The sequence below is a fragment of the Erinaceus europaeus genome, chromosome 11 (assembly GCF_950295315.1).
Source record: "Erinaceus europaeus chromosome 11, mEriEur2.1, whole genome shotgun sequence".
In the NCBI taxonomy this organism is placed as follows: domain Eukaryota; kingdom Metazoa; phylum Chordata; class Mammalia; order Eulipotyphla; family Erinaceidae; genus Erinaceus; species Erinaceus europaeus.
In genome coordinates this window covers 49,860,203-49,877,501 of record NC_080172.1, presented here as the reverse complement: position 1 = coordinate 49,877,501, position 17,299 = coordinate 49,860,203, and the positions used below count along the sequence as shown (strand labels likewise).

The following is a 17,299-nucleotide window of genomic DNA, read 5'->3' as shown; positions in this document are numbered from 1 at the left end:
AGACACCTGCAACATTGCTTCACCACTTCCCCTTTAAGGTGAAGACCGTAGCTCAAACCTGGATCCATACACACTGTAACATGTGAACTCAACAAGGTGCGCCACCACCCGGCCCTTGTAAATATTAAAAAAGAAGGTGTGTAGCGCACACAGAAAAACAGTAACTTTTGGGAGTCGGGCAGTAGCGCAGCGGGTTAAGCGCAGGTGGCACAAAGCGCAAGGACTGGTGTAAGAATCCCGCTTCGAGCCCTGGCTCTCCACCTGCAGGGGAGTCGCTTCACAAGCGGTGAAGCAGGTCTGCAGGTCTTTGTCTCCCTCTCTGTCTTCCCCCACTTCTCTCCATTTCTCTCTGTCCTATCCAACAACGACGGCAACAATAATAACTACAACAATAAAGCAACAAAGGCAACAAAAGGGAATAAACAATCTTAAACAAGAAAAACAGTACTTTCTTTTTTCTTTTCTTTTCTTTTCTTTTCTTTTTTTTTTGCCTCCAGGGTTATTGCTGGGGCTCACTCAGTGCCTGCACCATGAATCCACCGCTCCTGGAGGCCATTTCCCCCCCTTTTTGTTTCCCTTGTTGTTGTAGCCTCATTGTGGTTATTATTATTATTGTTATTGTTGATTCCGTTCGTTGTTGGAAAGGACAGAAAGAAATGGAGAGAGGAAGGGAAGACAGAGGGGGGAGAGAAAGACAGACACCTGCAGACCTGCTTCACCGCCTGTGAAGCGACTCCCCTGCAGGTGGGGAGCCGGGAGCTTGACCCGGGACCTTACTCCGGCCCTCGCGCTTTGCGCCACTTGCGCTTAACCCGCTGCGCAACCGCCCGACCCCCCAAAACAGTACTTTTTTGGATCAGCGGTGTACACTACAAAAGGAAAGAGGGTGGCTATCCTCAAACTACAACTCCCAGAAGGCATCGGACAGAACACGCGTTTCCGGCAGTCGACTTCCGCTCTTTGAGGCGCTGACGTCCCCTTCCGGCTTTGGTGGCCCGTTTGGAAAGAGTTTGAGATGTGCACGGTGAGTACGGTGGCTCCCGGCGTCTGGGTGGGGAGGGCGGCTGCCCCGCTGCCCGGTGTCTACACGTCGCACGGATAGATGCGGAGACCCGGCAGAACGAAAGAACACACCTGGCGGGAGGGCTCGGGACTGAGCGGACCCTCCGAGAGACCCGGCGAGAGCTGGGGTGGAGCACGGACAGGGTCGGGGAGGGACCCCTGGGGGACCCCGCGTGTGTGTGGGCTCCCAGTGGAGCCGGACCCAGGGCCAGAACCGCAGCAGCCTCGGGGGACGAAGTGGGGTGGGCAGCTAGCCGTGCCGCCCGACGGTCCGCGCAGGACCCAGCGCTCTCGTCAGACCCAGCAATTGAGGGTCACCGCAGCCCCAACAGGAAGTGGCCCCACCGACACTGGGGTGCTTAAACTGATTTCCCGAGGTCTGCCTGGAGGAGGTGGCGGGAGAGTGTCACTCATGGATCAGGCCCCACTGGCTTCTAGACTGCATGGTGGAAGGGACTGTGCTTGGATCAGATCCGGCGTACTGAGCTGACCACCCACTCTGCTTTTTGCCACAAAGATGAAGCCGCTGACCTTTGTGGTGTTGGCCCTGCTTGCTGTCACTCAAGCAGAAGAAGGAGCCAGGCTATTGGCCTCCAAATCACTTCTGAACAGATACGCGGTGGAGGGCCGAGACCTGACCCTGCAGTACAACATCTACAATGTGGGCTCAAGGTGAGGAGGAACAGATTCCCCCATTCCCCAGCTTGACCTGCTTTTGGAAAGGGAGAGCTTCTAAGATTTTGTTATTATTGTTATCTTTATTTATTTACTGGTAGAGACAGCCAGAAATCGAGAGGAAAAAGGGAGATAAAGAGAGGGAAACACACCGGCAGCCCCGTTTCACCATTTGCAAAACTTTCCCCCTGCAGGTGAGAACCCAGCTGGAAGGGCTTTATTGTTGTGGGAAGAAGAAAAAAAAAAAAAGAAAGAATTTGGTGGCTCAGGAGGTGGCAGAGAGGATAAAGTGGTGAACTTTGAAGCGTAAGGTCCTGAATTCCATCTCTGGCGTCACATATGCCAGAGTGATACACCCTGGTTACCTCTCAATAAATATATGTATTTTTAATAAAAGGGGGCAGGGTGGTGGTGCACCTGCTTGAGCACACAAGCTGCTGTATGCAAGGACCTGAGTTTAAGCCCTTAGTATCCACCTTCAAGGGGGTGCTGCTTCACGATCAATGAAGCAGTGGTGCAGGTGTCTCTCCATCTCTTATCTCTCTCTTCTATCTCAGTGTCTCGCTGTCCCTATCCAATAAGTAAATAAAAAAAATTAAGAAAAAAAGTATAAAAAGTTTTTCTTTCTTTCTTTTTTTTTTTTTGGAAAACACTTCAGAGTGAGGAAGAGCAAGAATTGTGAAAGACTACAGGCAGAAAGATGAAGTGCATGATCCTTTGTTACCTTGGAAGTTTAAAATTCCAGCCTCCTTTCTCTTGTTTTATTTCGTTCCAATATGCAGCTTGCTCCTCTCCCCTCTCTACACAGAAAAATTGGAGCAAGAAGCGGGGGTGGATAGGGAGGGAGGAAAATAAGTCAGTTGGCTAGAGGGGCTTACATGCCTAAGGCCCTAGATGTCCTAGCCAGAGTGCGCTCTGATATCTTTCTCTCAGTTACACACACACATACATAAGTAGCTGGGTAGGCAGCATAGTGGTTATGCAAACATACACCAAATGTCATAGGTTCAACTCCCACCACCATAAGCCAGAGCTGAGCAGTGTTCTGATATAAGTAAATAAATTAACAAGTACATACATAAATATATATTTTCTGTACCAACTACTGTATTTTACTATCAACCGTAAACCATTAATCTGCCCAGTAAGAAAAAAAAATAAAAAAAGATCTATATATGTGTGTGTATATATATATATATATATATATATATATATATATTTTAAATTTTAGATAGAGACAGGAATTGAGAGTGGTGGGGGAGATAGAGAAGGAGAAAGAGACACCTACAGTACAACTTCCCTACTCAGAAAGCTGCTCCCTGCAGATAGGGGCTGGGTGGGTGCTTGAAAACTGGTCCCTGCAAATGGTGGTGTGTGTAGTCCACCAAGTGCTTCACTACCTGGGCCCCATAAGGATAATTGTTTTTTGTTTGTTTGTTTTTAGATTTTATTTATTTGTTTATGAGAAAGATAGGAGGAGAGAGAAAGAACCAGACATCACTGTGGCACATGTGCTGCCGGGGATTGAACTCAGGACCTCATGCTTGAGAATCCACAGCTTTACCACTGCGCCACCTCCCGGACCACAAAAATACCTTTTTTTTAGATTTTTGTATTATTATTTATTTTCCCTTTTGTCGCCCTTGTTATTTTATTGTTGTTGTAGTTATTGTTGTTGTTAATGATGTCATCGTTGTTGGATAGGACAGAGAGAAATGGAGAGAGGAGGGGAAGACAGAGAGGTGGAGAGAAAGACAGACATCTACAGACCTGCTTCACTGCTTGTGAAGCAACTCTTTGCCGGTGGGGAGCCAGGGACTCCAACCCGGATCCTTATGCCGGTCCTTGTGCTTTGCACCACGTGCGCTTAACCTGCTGCGCTGCCACCTGATTTCCTCTTTTTTCTTTTTGTAATCTACTGGATAGAGACAGCCAGAAATTGAGAGGAATTGGGAGGATATGGAGGGAGAGAGACACCTGTAGCCTGGCTTCACCACTTGCAAAACTTTCCTCCTGCAGGTGGGAACTGGGGGCTTAAACCCAGGTCTTTGTGCACTGTAACATATGCATTCAACCAGATGTGCCACCAACCGGCTCCAATACTGTGAATCTCTTTTACTTATTTATTTTTTAAGAATTTATTTATTTATTCATGAGAAAGATAGGAGGAGAGAAAGAACCAGCCATCACTCTGGTCTGGTACATGTGCTGCCGGGGATTGAACTCAGGACCTCATGCTTGAGAGTCTAGTGCCTTAGCCACTGTGCCACCTCCTGGACCACACTACTGTGAATTTCTAAGGACAAGAAAGCAGGTTTGCTTGGTGATAGTTGTAATTTTCTACTCAGTACTCACCGTCTTCGTTACCTCTGTGTTCTAGTGCTGCATTAGACGTGGAGTTATCTGACGACTCCTTCCCTCCAGAAGACTTCGGCATTGTCTCCGGGATGCTCAACGTCAAATGGGACCGGATTGCCCCGTATCCTCTGGACTGTGGGTGATGAAGGCTGGGGCGCGGGAGGATGCTGGCAGAACAACAGGTTCACTGCCAGTAGTCTGTGTCTGCAAGGCTGTTTTCCTGCCACCTTGCGGGGTTCTTTGGGGTAGAAGAGACTGGTGAAGTTCTGTGAGTGTGACTTAGAGCTGACCTGCTCCTGGTGGCCGGTTTTTTCTATTTTTGTTGCTCTTGTTGTTATTGTTACTGTTGTCATTGCTGTTGTTGTTGGATAGGATAGAGAGAAATCGAGAGAGGAGGGCAAGGCAGAGAGGGGGAGAGAAAGATAAGACACCTGTAGACCTGCTTCACCGCTTGTGAAGCGACTCCCCTGCAGGTGGGGAGTCGGGGGCTTGAACCAGGATCCTTGTGCTGGGCCCTGTGCTTCATGCCACATGTACTTAACCCGCTGTTCTACCACCTGACCCCTGACCTGGCCCTTTTTAAAGAAATGTTTTCAGATGGTAATATGCAGGACCTGTATAACCTCAAGAGACTCTTCTCAGTCAGTGAGTCTCATGTTAGGATTTCCCAATTACTTCTTGAGCGGTATTTTTATTGTTGCTATTGTTTAATACTTATTATTTTCTTTAATAGGACAGAGAGAACTAGAGAGGGAGAGAAAGAGAGACACCATCACCACTCGAGTTATAGTCAGAAAAAGGTTTTCTGTGAGCTGAAGTGAATTTTCTCCCATTAATGTGTACTGCTTTGAAAGTTTGCTTCAGAAGCCTTGATAAAAGCACAGAACACAAGAAACCTTGATGATGTGTATGTGGTAGATACCTTTTTTTATTATTAATATCTTTATTTATTGGATAGAGACAGCCAGAAATCAAGAGGGAGGAGGGGGGTGATAGAGAGGGAGAGAGACAGAGAGACACCTGCAGGCCTGCTTCACTACTCGTAAAGCTTTCCCCCTGCAGGTGGGGACTGGGGGCTCAAAACCAGGTCCTTGCACACTGTAATACATGCTCTCAACCAGGTGCGCCATCACCCGGCCCCTCTCTTTTTAAAAAAATATTTATTTATTCCCTTTTGTTGCCCTTTTTTTTAAATTGTTGTAGTAATTGTTATTGTTGTCATCGTTAGATAGGACAGAGAGAAATGGAGAGAGGGAGAGAAAGATAGACACCTGCAGACCTTCACCACCTGTGAAGTGACTCCCCTGCAGGTGGGTTGCCTGAGGCTCGAACCAGGATCCTCACACAAGTTTTTGCACTTTGCGCCATGTGTGCTTAACCCACTGCGCTGCCGCCCGACTCCTGTTAGATCTCTTAAGATAAAGTGAGAAAAGTAGCATGTCACTAAACACACGTAATTTAGAAAAGGATGTGTTTTCTTGTGGTGCATTGCAGGACGGAGTCACATGTGTTGGCCTATGAATGATGCCTTTAGCCTTCTGGTTGGCAGATTATGAAAAAGTCAGCTTCTTCCTTAACTCTGGGCCCAGCGCCAGCAATGTGTCCCACACCGTGGTCCTGCGCCCTCTCAAGGCCGGCTACTTCAACTTCACCTCTGCCACCATCACTTACCTGGCTCAGGAGGATGGGCCTGTGGTGGTGAGTTGCCCAAAGTGACCGCTAGGTGGGGTTCAGGCCTGCTATTCTTGGGAAGCTCCTAAAGCTTCCAGAGCAGCCAGTAAATTTTGGGGAAGGTAAAAGTGACTAGGTGGGAAGATAGCATAGTGGTTATGCAAAAAACTTTCATGCCTGAAGTTTCAAAATCCCAGGTTCAATCCCTAGCACCACCATTAGCTAGAGTTAAACAGTACTCTGGTTTACACACACACACACACACACACACACACACACACACACACACACACACACACACACACACACACCCCTACCTTGGGCTGTCATCCGGGGCAGGGGAGTCACAGCGTAACAGTTATGCAAAGGAATTTCTTTAATTTTTTTCCCCTTTTGTTGCCCTTGTTGTTTATCATTGTTGTTGTTGTTGTTATTGCTATCGTTGTTGGGTAGGACAGAGAAATCGAGGGAGGGAAGATGGGGAGAGAAAGACAGACACCTGCAGACCTGCTTCTCCATCTGTGAAGCGAACCCCCGGCAGGTGGGGAGCTGGGGGCTCAAACCAGGATCCTGATGCCGGTCCTTGCATTCTGCACCATGTGTGCTTAACTCACTGTGCCAATGTCTGGCTCCCTTGCAAAGGACTTTCATGCCTGAGGCCCTGAGGTCCCAGGTTCAATCTTGTACTCAACATAAGCCAGAACTGAGCAGTGCTCTCTCTGATCTCTCTCTCTCTCTCTCTTTCTCCCTCCTCCCTCTCTCCCTCACTCCCTCCTCCCCTTCTGTATCTTTCTGTCATTAAAATAAATAAAATATATTTTTTAATCTTTATCTGTTGGATATAGACGGTCAGAAATTGAGAGGGAAGGGGGTGGTAGAGAGGGAGAGAGACAGAGACACCTGCAGCCCTGCTTCACCACTCACAAAGCTTTCCCCCTACAGGTGGGGACCAGGGTCTCGAACCTGGGTCCTTGTGCACTATATAACGTGTGCTCAACCAGGTGCGCCACCACCTGGCCCCAATAATATATATATATATATATTTTTTTTTTAATTTTTTATTTAAGAAAGGATTAATGAACAAAAACATAAGGTAGGAGGGGTACAACTCCACACAATTCCCACCACCCAATCTCCATAACCCACCCCCTCCCATGATAGCTTTCCAAAATATTTTTTAAAGTGGTCCAGGTAAGGTGGCACAATGGATAAAGTGTTGAACTTTCAAGTAAGAGGTCCTGAGTTCAATCCCTGGCAGCACATGTAACAGAGTGATATCTGGTCCCTAACCCTTCTCATTAATAAATGAATAAAATATTTTAAAAATATATATGTATATATTTTTTAAATCTGTAAATTCCCAGAGAGAGTCATTGAAATGGATGGCATGTTCCCTCCTTGTTGCTTCTGGTTTGTTCTCACCTGCAGTTGTGTCACTGGCTGTCTGGTTGGTTTCCATCCTCGCCCTTCTAGTCCCATGTTCTCCGCTGCTCCACCCAGGTGCCACATAGGATAAAGAGCGCACTGTGCTGGGTTGCTATCTCCCGGTCCCTTAACTTCTTTTGGAGGGTCTTTCTTGTGTTTAGAACACTTGTACTTATGCCAAGAAGGAGCTCCTCTGTCTCTCGCTGCCTGTCCTCCTGTAGTGATTACTCTGTTCATTATGCTCTCTCCCCAGCCTAAGAAATATACATATACCTTAAAATTATGTTACGGGAGTTGGGCAGTAGCACAGCAGGTTAAGCACACGTGGTGCAAAGCGCAAGGACTAGCATAAGGATCCTGGTTCCAGCCCCCAGCTCCCCACCTGCAGGGGTGTCACTTCACAGACGGTGACGCAGGTGTGCAGATGTCTGTCTTTCTCCGCTCCCCTCTGTCTTCCCCATCTCTCTCCATTTCTCTCTGTCCTATCTAACAGTGACGGCATCGACAACAACAACAATAATAATAACTACTACAACAATGAAAAACCAGCAAGGGCAAGAAAAGGGAAAATACGAGCCCCCCAGTTCCCCACCTGCAGGGGAGTCACTTCACAGGCAGTGAAGCAGGTCTGCAGGTGTCTTTCTCTCTCCCTCTCTGTCTTCCCCTCCTCTCTCCATTTCTCTCTGTCCTGTCTAATAACAACGACATCAATAAAAAAAAAACAATAAAAAAACAAGGGCAACAAAAGGGAAAATAAATAAACATAAAATAAAATAAGGGGAAAATAAATAAATAAAATAAAATTATGTTGCTTAGTGACTGACATGCCTCATAATAGCAAACAGAAATTATTCAAATATTAAAATTATTTATTTTTTAATTTTATTATATTTGCTTGTTGAAGAGAGACAGGAAAAATCAAGAGGGAAGGGGGAGATTGAGAGGGAGAGAGACAGAGACACCTGCAGCCCTGCTTCGCCACTTGCAAAGCTTTCGCAGGTGGGGACTGGGGGCTCAAACCCGGTGGGGTCCTTGCTTATATTAACATGTATGCTCAACCAGGTGCGCCACCACCCAGCCCCAATTTTTATTTATTTATTGGATAGATAGAAATTGAGAAATAGGGCCAGGTGGTGGCGCACCTGGTTGAGCACACATGTTATAGTGTGCAAGGACCCGGGTTCGAGCCCCTGTCTCCACCTGCAGGGGGAAAGCTTCACAAGTGGTGAAACAGTGCTGCAGGTGTCTCTCTGTCTCCTCTCTCTGTCTCCCCCTTCCTCACAATTTCTGGCTGTTTCTATCAGATAAATAAAGATTAAAAAAAAACAAGTTAAAAAAAAAGAAATTGAGAAATAGGGAGTCGTGTGGTAGTGCCGCGGGTTAAGCGCACATGGCGTGAAGTGCAAGGACCAGCATAAGGATCCTAGTGTGAGCCCCCGGCTCCCCACCTGCAGGGGAGTCGCTTCACAGACAGTGAAGCAGGTCTGCAGGTGTCTGTCTCTCCCTTTGTGTCTTCCCTTCTTCTCTCCATTTCTCTCTGTCCTATCCAAGAACAACAACATCCGTGGCAACAGTAACAATAACGACAATAACAAGGGCAACAAAAAATGGGGTAAAATGGCTCCCAGGAGCAGTGGATTCGTGGTGCAGGCACTGAGCTCAAGCGATAACCCTGGAGGCAAAAAAAAAAGAAAAGAAAAAAAAAGAAAGAAATTGAGAAATATGGGAGAGAAAGAGACACCTGCAACACTGCGTCATCACTCATGAAGCTCCCCCTGCAGGTGGGCACTGGGGGGCTTGAGCCAGGGGCCTTGTGCATGGTAACAGGTGCACCACCACAATGCCCCTTGAAATGATTCAAGTATTTTTTTTAATTTATTTTCCCTTTTGTGCCCCTTGTTGTTTTTTAATTGTTGTAGTTATTATTGTTGTTGTTATTGATGTCATCGTTGTTGGGTAGGACAGAGAGAAATGGAGAGAGGAGGGGAAGACGGGGGCGGGGGAGAGAAAGATAGACACTTGCAGACCTGCTTCACCGCCTGTGAAGCGACTCCCCTGCAGGTGCAGAGCCAGGGGCTTGAACCGGGATCCTTAAGCCAGTCGTTGCGCTTTTAACCCGCTGTGCTACCGTCTGACTCCTGTTTGTTTGTTTTTTTCATTATCTTGATTTATTGGATAAAGACAGCCAGAAATTGAGAGGGTAGGGGGGTGATAGAGATGGGGAGAGAAAGAGAGAGACCTGTAGTCTGCTTCAGCGCTCACAAAACTTGCCTTTTGCATGTGGGGACTGGGGGCTTGAACCTGGGTCCTTGTGCATTGTAACATGTGCTCTCAACCAGGTGTGCCACCAGCTGGCCCCCAAATTATTCAAATAGTAATCAACATAAAAAGGAGTTGTGATGAGTGAACTAACACTGGGATTATGCGCTATTCTGCCATGTGCGTGGCCTAGGTTCCAGTCTTTAATGAAGCTTCAGTGCCGTGATCTCTTCACTCTCTCTGCCTTCTCTGTCTTAATCTAAAAATAGAGAGAGAGAAAGGAACGAAGGGAGGGAGGTCCGTCCCCCCCAGGATATTTATTTCTTCTGGCAAGGTGCTAGGGATTGAACCTGTAGCCTCTTGAGTCCTCAGACATGCAAGTTGGTGCTGTGACAGGCTGAGCTATTTCCTCGACCCCTCAGTGTTTTGGATGATGTAAAAGTTAGATATTTATTGAACTCCTGCAATGTGCTAGACAAATGTGTTGGGAGTACTAGGACTCTGGGTGCTCCATCCCTGCCCTCAAAAAGGTTCCTACTTCGAATTAATATTAAGTCCTCTTTTTTTTTTTTTTTAAGATTTTATGTATTTATTATTTATTTATTTATTTATTTATTTATTTTCCTCCAGGGTTATTGCTGGGCTCGGTGCCTGCACCATGAATCCACCGCTCCTGGAGGCCATTTTTTCCCCTTTTTGTTGCCCTAGTTGTTGCAGTCTCGTTTCGGTTATTATTGCCATTGTTGACGTTGCTTTGTTGTTGGATAGGACAGAGAGAAATGGAGAGAGGAGGGGAAGACAGAGAGAGAGGGGAGAGAAAGACAGACACCTGCAGACCTGCTTCACCGCCCGTGAAGCGACTCCCCTGCAGGTGGGGAGCCGGGGGCTCGAACCGGGATCCTTACGCCGGTCCCTGCGCTTTGCGCCACGTGCGCTTAACCCACTGCGCCACCGCCCGACTCCCAAAGATTTTATTTATTTATGAGAAAGATAGGAAGAGAGAGAAAGAACCAGACATCACTCTGGCACATGTGCTGCCGGGGATAGAACTCCGAACCTCATGCTTGAGAGTCCAAAGCTTTACCACTGCGCCACCTCCCGGACCACAATATTAAGTCCTCTTACAGTAACCTAGACATGTGCTCTCGGCTACTTGGAATAGGTAAGAGACTTGGTGTAATACAGCAAAAAGGAATCTCAAGATGCTCTCACATTCACTGTACTTCTGAAGGCCCCCTCCTTTTTTAAAATTTATTTTTAATATATTTTTTTAAGATTTTATTTATTAATGAGGAAGACAGGAGAAGAGAGAAAGAACCAGACATCACTCTGGCACATGTGTTGCCAGGGATGGAACTTAGGACCTCATGCTTGAGAGTCCAAAGCTTTTTCACTGTGCCACCTCCCGGACTACTGTTTTTTAATATTTTTAAATTTTCTTATTATTTGTTTAATGGATAGAGATAGCCAGAAATCAAGGGGGAGGAGGGAGATAGAGATGGAGAGAACCAGAGAGACACCTGTAGCACTGCTTCACCACGTCAAAACTTTCCTCCTGCTGGTGGGAATCAGGGGCTCAAACCCAGGTCTTTGCATATTGTAACATAGGCCCTCCACCAGGTGTGCCGCAACCTGGCCCCTATTTTTAATATTTATATTTATTTATTTATTTGCGTAAAGACAAAGTGAGATGGATAGGAGAAATAGGGATAAAAGACTGCAGCATTGTCACCAATCATGATATACTTCCCCTTGCAGTTGGGGACAGGGGCTTAAACCTGGGTTTTTGTGCACTATAATGTGTGCACTATGGCAGGTTTGCCACCGACTGACCTCCCTCCCTCCCTCCCTCCCTTCCTTTGTTCTTTCTGATGTAGAGAGAGAGAGAGAATCACTCTGGCAGTGCTAGGGATTGAACTTGAGATCTCTAAGTATGCAGGTCTGGCAGTTCTCTGCTGCACAACCTCCCAAGCTGCTGTATTTTTTTCTTTTTTTTAAAGATTTTATTTATTTATTTATTTGCATCCAGGTTATCGCTGGGGCTCGGTGCCTGCACTACATATCCACTCCTTCTGGAGGCTTTTTTTTTTTTTTTTCCCCTTTTGTTGCCCTTGTTCTTTATTGTTGTTGTTATTGCTGTCGTTGTTGGATAGGACAGAGAGAAATGGAGAGAGGAGGAGAAGACAGACGGGGAGAAAGATAGACACCTGCAGACCTGCTTCACCGCCTGTGAAGCGACTCCCCTGCAGGTGGGGAGCCGGGGGCTCAAACCAGGATCTTTACGCCGGCCCCCCATTTATTTACTTTTTAATGTTAATTCCCTTTTGTTGCCCTTGTTGTTTTATTGTTGTAGTTATTATTGTTGTTATTGATGTCGTTGTTGTTGTATAGGACAGAGAAATCGAGAGAGGAGGGGAAGACAAAGAAGGGGAGAGGAAGATAGACACCTGCTTGTGAAGTGACTTCCCTGCAGGTGGGGAGCTAGGGGCTCGAACCAGGATCCTTATGCCGGTCCTTGCGCTTTGTGCCACGTGTGCTTAACCCACTGTGCTGCCACCCGACTACCTGCATTTTTCCTGTTTGTAAACCACGTGGAACCATGTTCATGTTCTGTGTCCCTCCTGCTTCCAGGCCCAGCTTTAGGACTCTCTGGTACTTGATGAGTTAAATCACCAAAAGCAGGAGCCTCAGCAGCCACTTCAGAGCAAAGTTGTTTGCAGTGTGCTCCAAACTCCTTACCCTCCTCTTCAAGAAGGAGGAATGTGGGCCTGCCACGGGTGCCCTCCTCTAGCAGTGCGCTTTTGAGTGGGGCTTCCTGCCTCTCAGAACCCTCACTATTTCACCTGAGTCCTGTGTCGACCGTGAGGTATGGAAAAGTGCTTCCACTTGAGGAGTAAGAAAGTGACTGCCGAGAGTATGGCATTCCAGCATGCACCTAACCTTACAGAGGGGCCCGCAGTGATCAGTAAAGACATGGAAGACCCTGGTGAGGCTGAGACAGGAAGGAACTTCCATCTCAGCTGCCTGTTGGCCTTTGTTGTCTAGTTTTTCTTCTGGCTCCTGGCTCAGTCCTCTGTAAACACACCGAGGGATCCTCCTTTCTCTGGTTCAAAAACTTGACCTCATCTTCCTCATGCTCTAAGAATCTTATGTTTGCAGTTGGGTTAGTGGCCCTGCCCTTTCTTCCACAAGAGAATTGGGGATGTGTCCTGATGCTCTTTTCTTCTTCACAGGTCGGCTTCACCAGCGCCCCTGGACAGGGAGGAATCCTGGCGCAGCGGGAGTTCGATAGGCGGTTCTCTCCCCACTTTGTAAGCTTCCCAGGGTCCCCCTACTTCCTTGGGGTAAGAGTGACCTTTGGGTCTACCTAGAAGACCTGTGCAATTGATACCAGATCAACTTGTTCATACCATATCTCCCCCAAACCCCACCCCTTTGGTGCCTAATACTATTAAGTATCCCGATTGAACCATGGTTAAGAGATTCTTGGCAGGGAGGTCACAATTGTCAGCACCAAAAAGCTGTACTTGGTCTCTGAACCCTGAGCAAAGCCCTGTAGTAGAGCCCAGGTCTGTTTGAGGTTTAAAATCATATCTACTGGGAGTTGGGCAGTAGTGCAGCAGTTTAAGCACAAGGACCAGTGTAAGGATCCGGGTTCAAGCCCCCGGCTCCCCACCTTCCAGGGAGTCGCTTCACAGGTGGTGAAGCAGATTCTGCAGGTGTCTATTTTTCTCTCCCCCTCTCTGTCTTCCTCTTCTCTCTCCATTTCTCTCTGTCCTACCCAACAACGATAACATCAATAACAACAATAATAATACCTACAACAACAATAAAAAACAACAAGGGCAACAAAGGGGAAAATAAATTTTTTTTTAATATTTATTTTATTCCCTTTTGTTGCCCTTGTTGTTTTATTGTTGTAGTTATTATTGTTGTCGTCGTTGTTGGATAGGACAGAGAGAAACGGAGAGAGGAGGAGAGAAAGACACCTGCAGACCTGCTTCACCGCCTGTGAAGCGACTCCCCTGTAGGTGGGGAGCCGGGGTTCGAACCGGGATCCTTATGCCGGTCCTTGTGCTTTGCGCCACCTGCGCTTAACCCGCTGCGCTACAGCCCGACTCCCAAATAAATATTTTTTTAAAAAGCGTATCTACTGTGACTCAGAGATGGAAGGCATTGGCGAGGCTAGTGGGAGCTTTGTTGGTTTTTTGTTTGTTTTTATTTTTAATATTTATTGGGGTGAGGGGCAGAGGGATAGAAAAAAACTAAAGTAAGTATCACCTTGGCACATAACAATTCCAGGGATAGAATTCAGGACCTCAGGCCTGAGAGTCCAGTGCTTTGTCCATTGTGCCACCTCCTGGACTTGCCTTTTTGTTTTTATGCTGGGATCAACCCCATAATCTATTTCTGAGGGATACACTTTACTGTGGAGCCGCATCTATGGCCATGGGCAGAATTTTTCCTCTTATTTATTTATTAGTGAGAAAGATAGGAAGAAAGAGAGAAAGAACCAGACATCACTCTGGTACATGTACTGCCAAGGATTGAACTAGGGACCTCTTACTTGAGAGCCCAATGCTTTATCTACTGAGCTACCTACTGGACCACAAGAATTTTTCCTTTTCTTCTTTTTTTTTTTTTTTTTTTGCCTCTAGGGTTATTGCTGGGGCTCGGTGCCTGCACCATGAATCCACTGCTCCTGGAGGCCATTTTTTCCCTTTTTTTTTTTTTTTTGATACCCTGGTTGTTTTACCATTGTTGTGGTTATTATTATCGTTGTTGGATAGGACAGAGAGAAATGGAGAGAGGAGGGGAAGCCAGAGGGGGAGAGAAAGATACACACCTGTAGACCTGCTTCACTGCCTGTGAAGCGACTCCCCTGCAGGTGGGTAGCCAGGGGCTCTAGCGGGATCCTTACGCCAGTCCCACTGCGCTACCGCCCGACCCCCCTTTTTTTTTTTTTCATTTCAGAGTTGTCAAAAGTATTAAGTGATGAAATTAACTTATTCATGCATTCAGTGATGATTATGAAGTTCTGGTTGTGTGCTCAGTTTTGTGCTCTGCTTTGGGAAAGTAACAGCAAATGGGACACAGTTCTTTGCCTTAGAGATCTGGGCACACTGAGGGGGAAGTGCTGTAGTCTAGTGCGATGGAGCCAGGCCTAACCATAGACAAGGGCCTGTAGGAGCCTTTGGCCCAACCACACAGCCTCCTCTCTTGAGGTCCAAAAGGGTTTGGTGGACAAAGGAATCTCCAGTCATTCAAAAAGGTGGAAAGGAAGTGGAAGCAGCTTAGACCAAGGAAAAATGGGGTGCCATGACAGTCTAGTCAGCAGCTCTGTGGGCAGGAGACAGGCTGAGGTGTGAGGCATAGAGGAAGGGGTGGGGATAGGCGGTGGTGAGCACTGCTTGACCCCAGAGGGCCTGACTCTCAGGACCACACCTAGACATGCCTCCTCTGAAGTGGCCTGGATGCAGAAATTGCCTCTTCAGTCTGGGTTGGGTCAGGCGAGACCAATGACCCCACAAGCATGACTGACAGGGCTTCCAGAACCTTCTAGTGAGGAGCCAGGTCTACTCCCTCCCTTCTTCCCCAGCACAGACTTCTTAGCAGGACTTTTGTTGTCTCTAACAGCTGGACTGGGCTGCCTTCGGGGTGATGACCCTGCCCTCCATTGGCATCCCCCTGCTGCTGTGGTACTCTAGCAAGAGGAAATACGACACTCCCAAGAATAAGAAGAACTGAGTGGGACTGCCAGCCCTCCCTGCCCGGCAAATTCAGGTGCTTTCCAGACTCCCCAGGGGATTAAACACACAGCCTTTCCTCCCTCAGCACAAGGCCACCTTCAGTGTCCTCCCCTGTCCGGACAAAGTAAAGGAGCAGACCTGGGAATCTGAGCACCTCCTCAGTTCGTCCTGAAGCCATAGAAGGAGCACCCTGGGTAGCAGTCTGACCCACGGAGCCTTCCTGTGAGTGGCCGGCCCAGGAGCGGGCTGTCTGGAGACTGCCTGGCATCCCTCCCATCCCCCCTTCTCTGAAGAGGGCAGAGGATGAGATGAAAGCTGTGGGACTCCGAAAGGCTACCCCATCTCTGTTCTGGGTTAGGGAAACTCTTATCAAATGGGTTTTCTAATAAAAACAAGTGTCTCACTGACTTGTCTATGTCCCCATGTCTGTGTGGTCTTAGATGTCACCCACCTGGGCCCTGGGCAGCCCACCTGGAGTCAGTGCTCACTCCATGGAGGCCTCTCTCTTCCCCCTTTGTTGTTTTTTTGTTTGTTTGTTTTTTACCAGAGCACTGCTCAGTTTTGGCTTGTAATGGTGTGGGTGATTGAACCTGGGACTTGGGAGCCTTAGGTGTGGAAGCTTTTTTGCATAATCATTATGTTGTCTCCCCAACCCGAAGCCCTCCTTTCTTCCTTTCCTTCCCCTCTGCTCTGCGTTGTCCTCTTGGCCCTTCCCATCCTCACTGCGCTCCATGCTGTGGCTGATGCCAGGACAGGGGACATGGTCTGTAGGTGTACTTTTCCCAGGCCCTGGAGCTGACCTCTCTGCTGTGTTTGTTGACTGTCTTTTAAATTTTTTTTTTGCCTCCAGGGTATCGCTGGGGCTTGGTGTCTGCACTATGAATCCACTGTTCCTGGAGGCCATTTTGTTCCATTTTGCTGCTGCTGCTGTTGTTGTTGTTGCTGTTGTTGGATAGAACAGAAAGAAACAGAGATGGGGAAGATAGACACCTGCAGACCTGCTTCACCGCTTGTGAAGTGACCCCTCATCCAGGTGAGAAGCCAGGGGCTGGAACCAGGAACCTTATGCCAGTCCTTGTGCTTCACATCGTGTGCACTTAACCCACTGTACTACCACCCGACCCCCCTTTTAAATTTTTTTCTTTTGTTTTTGTTCAGATAGAGAGGTAGTGAGAGAGAGAGAGAGAGAGAGACCGAGACCACAGCACTACAGCTTTCTCCAGTAAGATGGGGGCTGGGCTTGAACCTAGATTCACGCATGTGACAAAGCAGCACGCTATCCAAGTGAGTGATTTCACCAACACTCACTTGCTTTTGCTTTTCATAGTAATGAGATGGTAGAAGCAAGAGAAGCAGAGCATCACTCTGGCACAAGCAATGCCAGGGATTGAATTCAGGACCTCATGCTTCAGAGTCCAATGCTTTACCCACTGTGCCACCTCCCAGGCTGCCTATTCTTTATTGATTTTAATTTTAACTTTATTTATTTATTTTTCTGTCACCAGGGTTATTGCCAGGGCTTGGTGCAAGTGCTACTAATCCGCCATTGCAGCAACCATCTTTTGCTTTTTTTGGCCTCTAGGGTTATTACTGGGGCTCGGTGCCAGTACTACGAATGCATAGCTCCTGGAGGCCATTTTCCCCATTTTCTTGCCCTTGTTGTGATTGTTACTGTTATAGCTGTTGTTGGATAGGACAGAGAAAATTCGAGGAGGGGAAACATAGAGGAGGAGAAAAAGACAGACACCTGCAGACCTGCTTCACTGCCTGTGAAATGACTCCCCTGCAGGTGGGGAGCCAGGGGCTCAAACCGGGGTCCTTGAGTTAGTCCTTGCGCTTTGCACCTGTGCGCTTAGCCAACTGCACTACCGCCCAGCCCCTGACATTTTTTTTTTAATTTAATAGGACAGAGAAAATTAGAGGGGAGAGGAAGATAGAAGGGGAGAGGGAAAGACACCTACAGACTGCTTTACCACTTGTGAAGTGTCCCTCCTACAGGTGGGGAGTGGAGGATTGAACCTGGATCACTGTGCATGTTGACATGTTCTCTTAACCAATTGTGCCACCTCCGGCCCCCCTTTATTTGTTTATTTGTGATT

At 47.5% G+C, this 17,299-nt stretch overlaps 1 protein-coding gene across 1 annotated transcript; it reads left to right on the top strand.

Annotated features, from left to right (window-relative positions):
* The first annotated feature begins 934 nt into the window (after window positions 1-934).
* Window positions 935-15,607, top strand: SSR2 (signal sequence receptor subunit 2). Its single transcript, XM_007535435.3, has 6 exons — window positions 935-1,024; window positions 1,580-1,734; window positions 4,118-4,216; window positions 5,685-5,793; window positions 12,684-12,761; window positions 15,088-15,607. Exons 1-6 carry the CDS (start codon window positions 1,016-1,018, stop codon window positions 15,196-15,198), a joined length of 561 nt encoding a protein of 186 aa, XP_007535497.2. The 5' UTR covers window positions 935-1,015; the 3' UTR covers window positions 15,199-15,607.
* The last annotated feature ends 1,692 nt before the right edge of the window (window positions 15,608-17,299 follow it).

What these genes read in the sequence shown, in the direction of transcription:
- SSR2 (XM_007535435.3), top strand. An exon ending in AGGAGGATGGGCCTGTGGTG is followed by an intron (nt 5,794 to 12,683) that starts GTGAGTTGCCCA and finishes TCTTCTTCACAG; the next exon opens with GTCGGCTTCACCAGCGCCCC. An exon ending in GGCGGTTCTCTCCCCACTTT is followed by an intron (nt 12,762 to 15,087) that starts GTAAGCTTCCCA and finishes TGTCTCTAACAG; the next exon opens with CTGGACTGGGCTGCCTTCGG.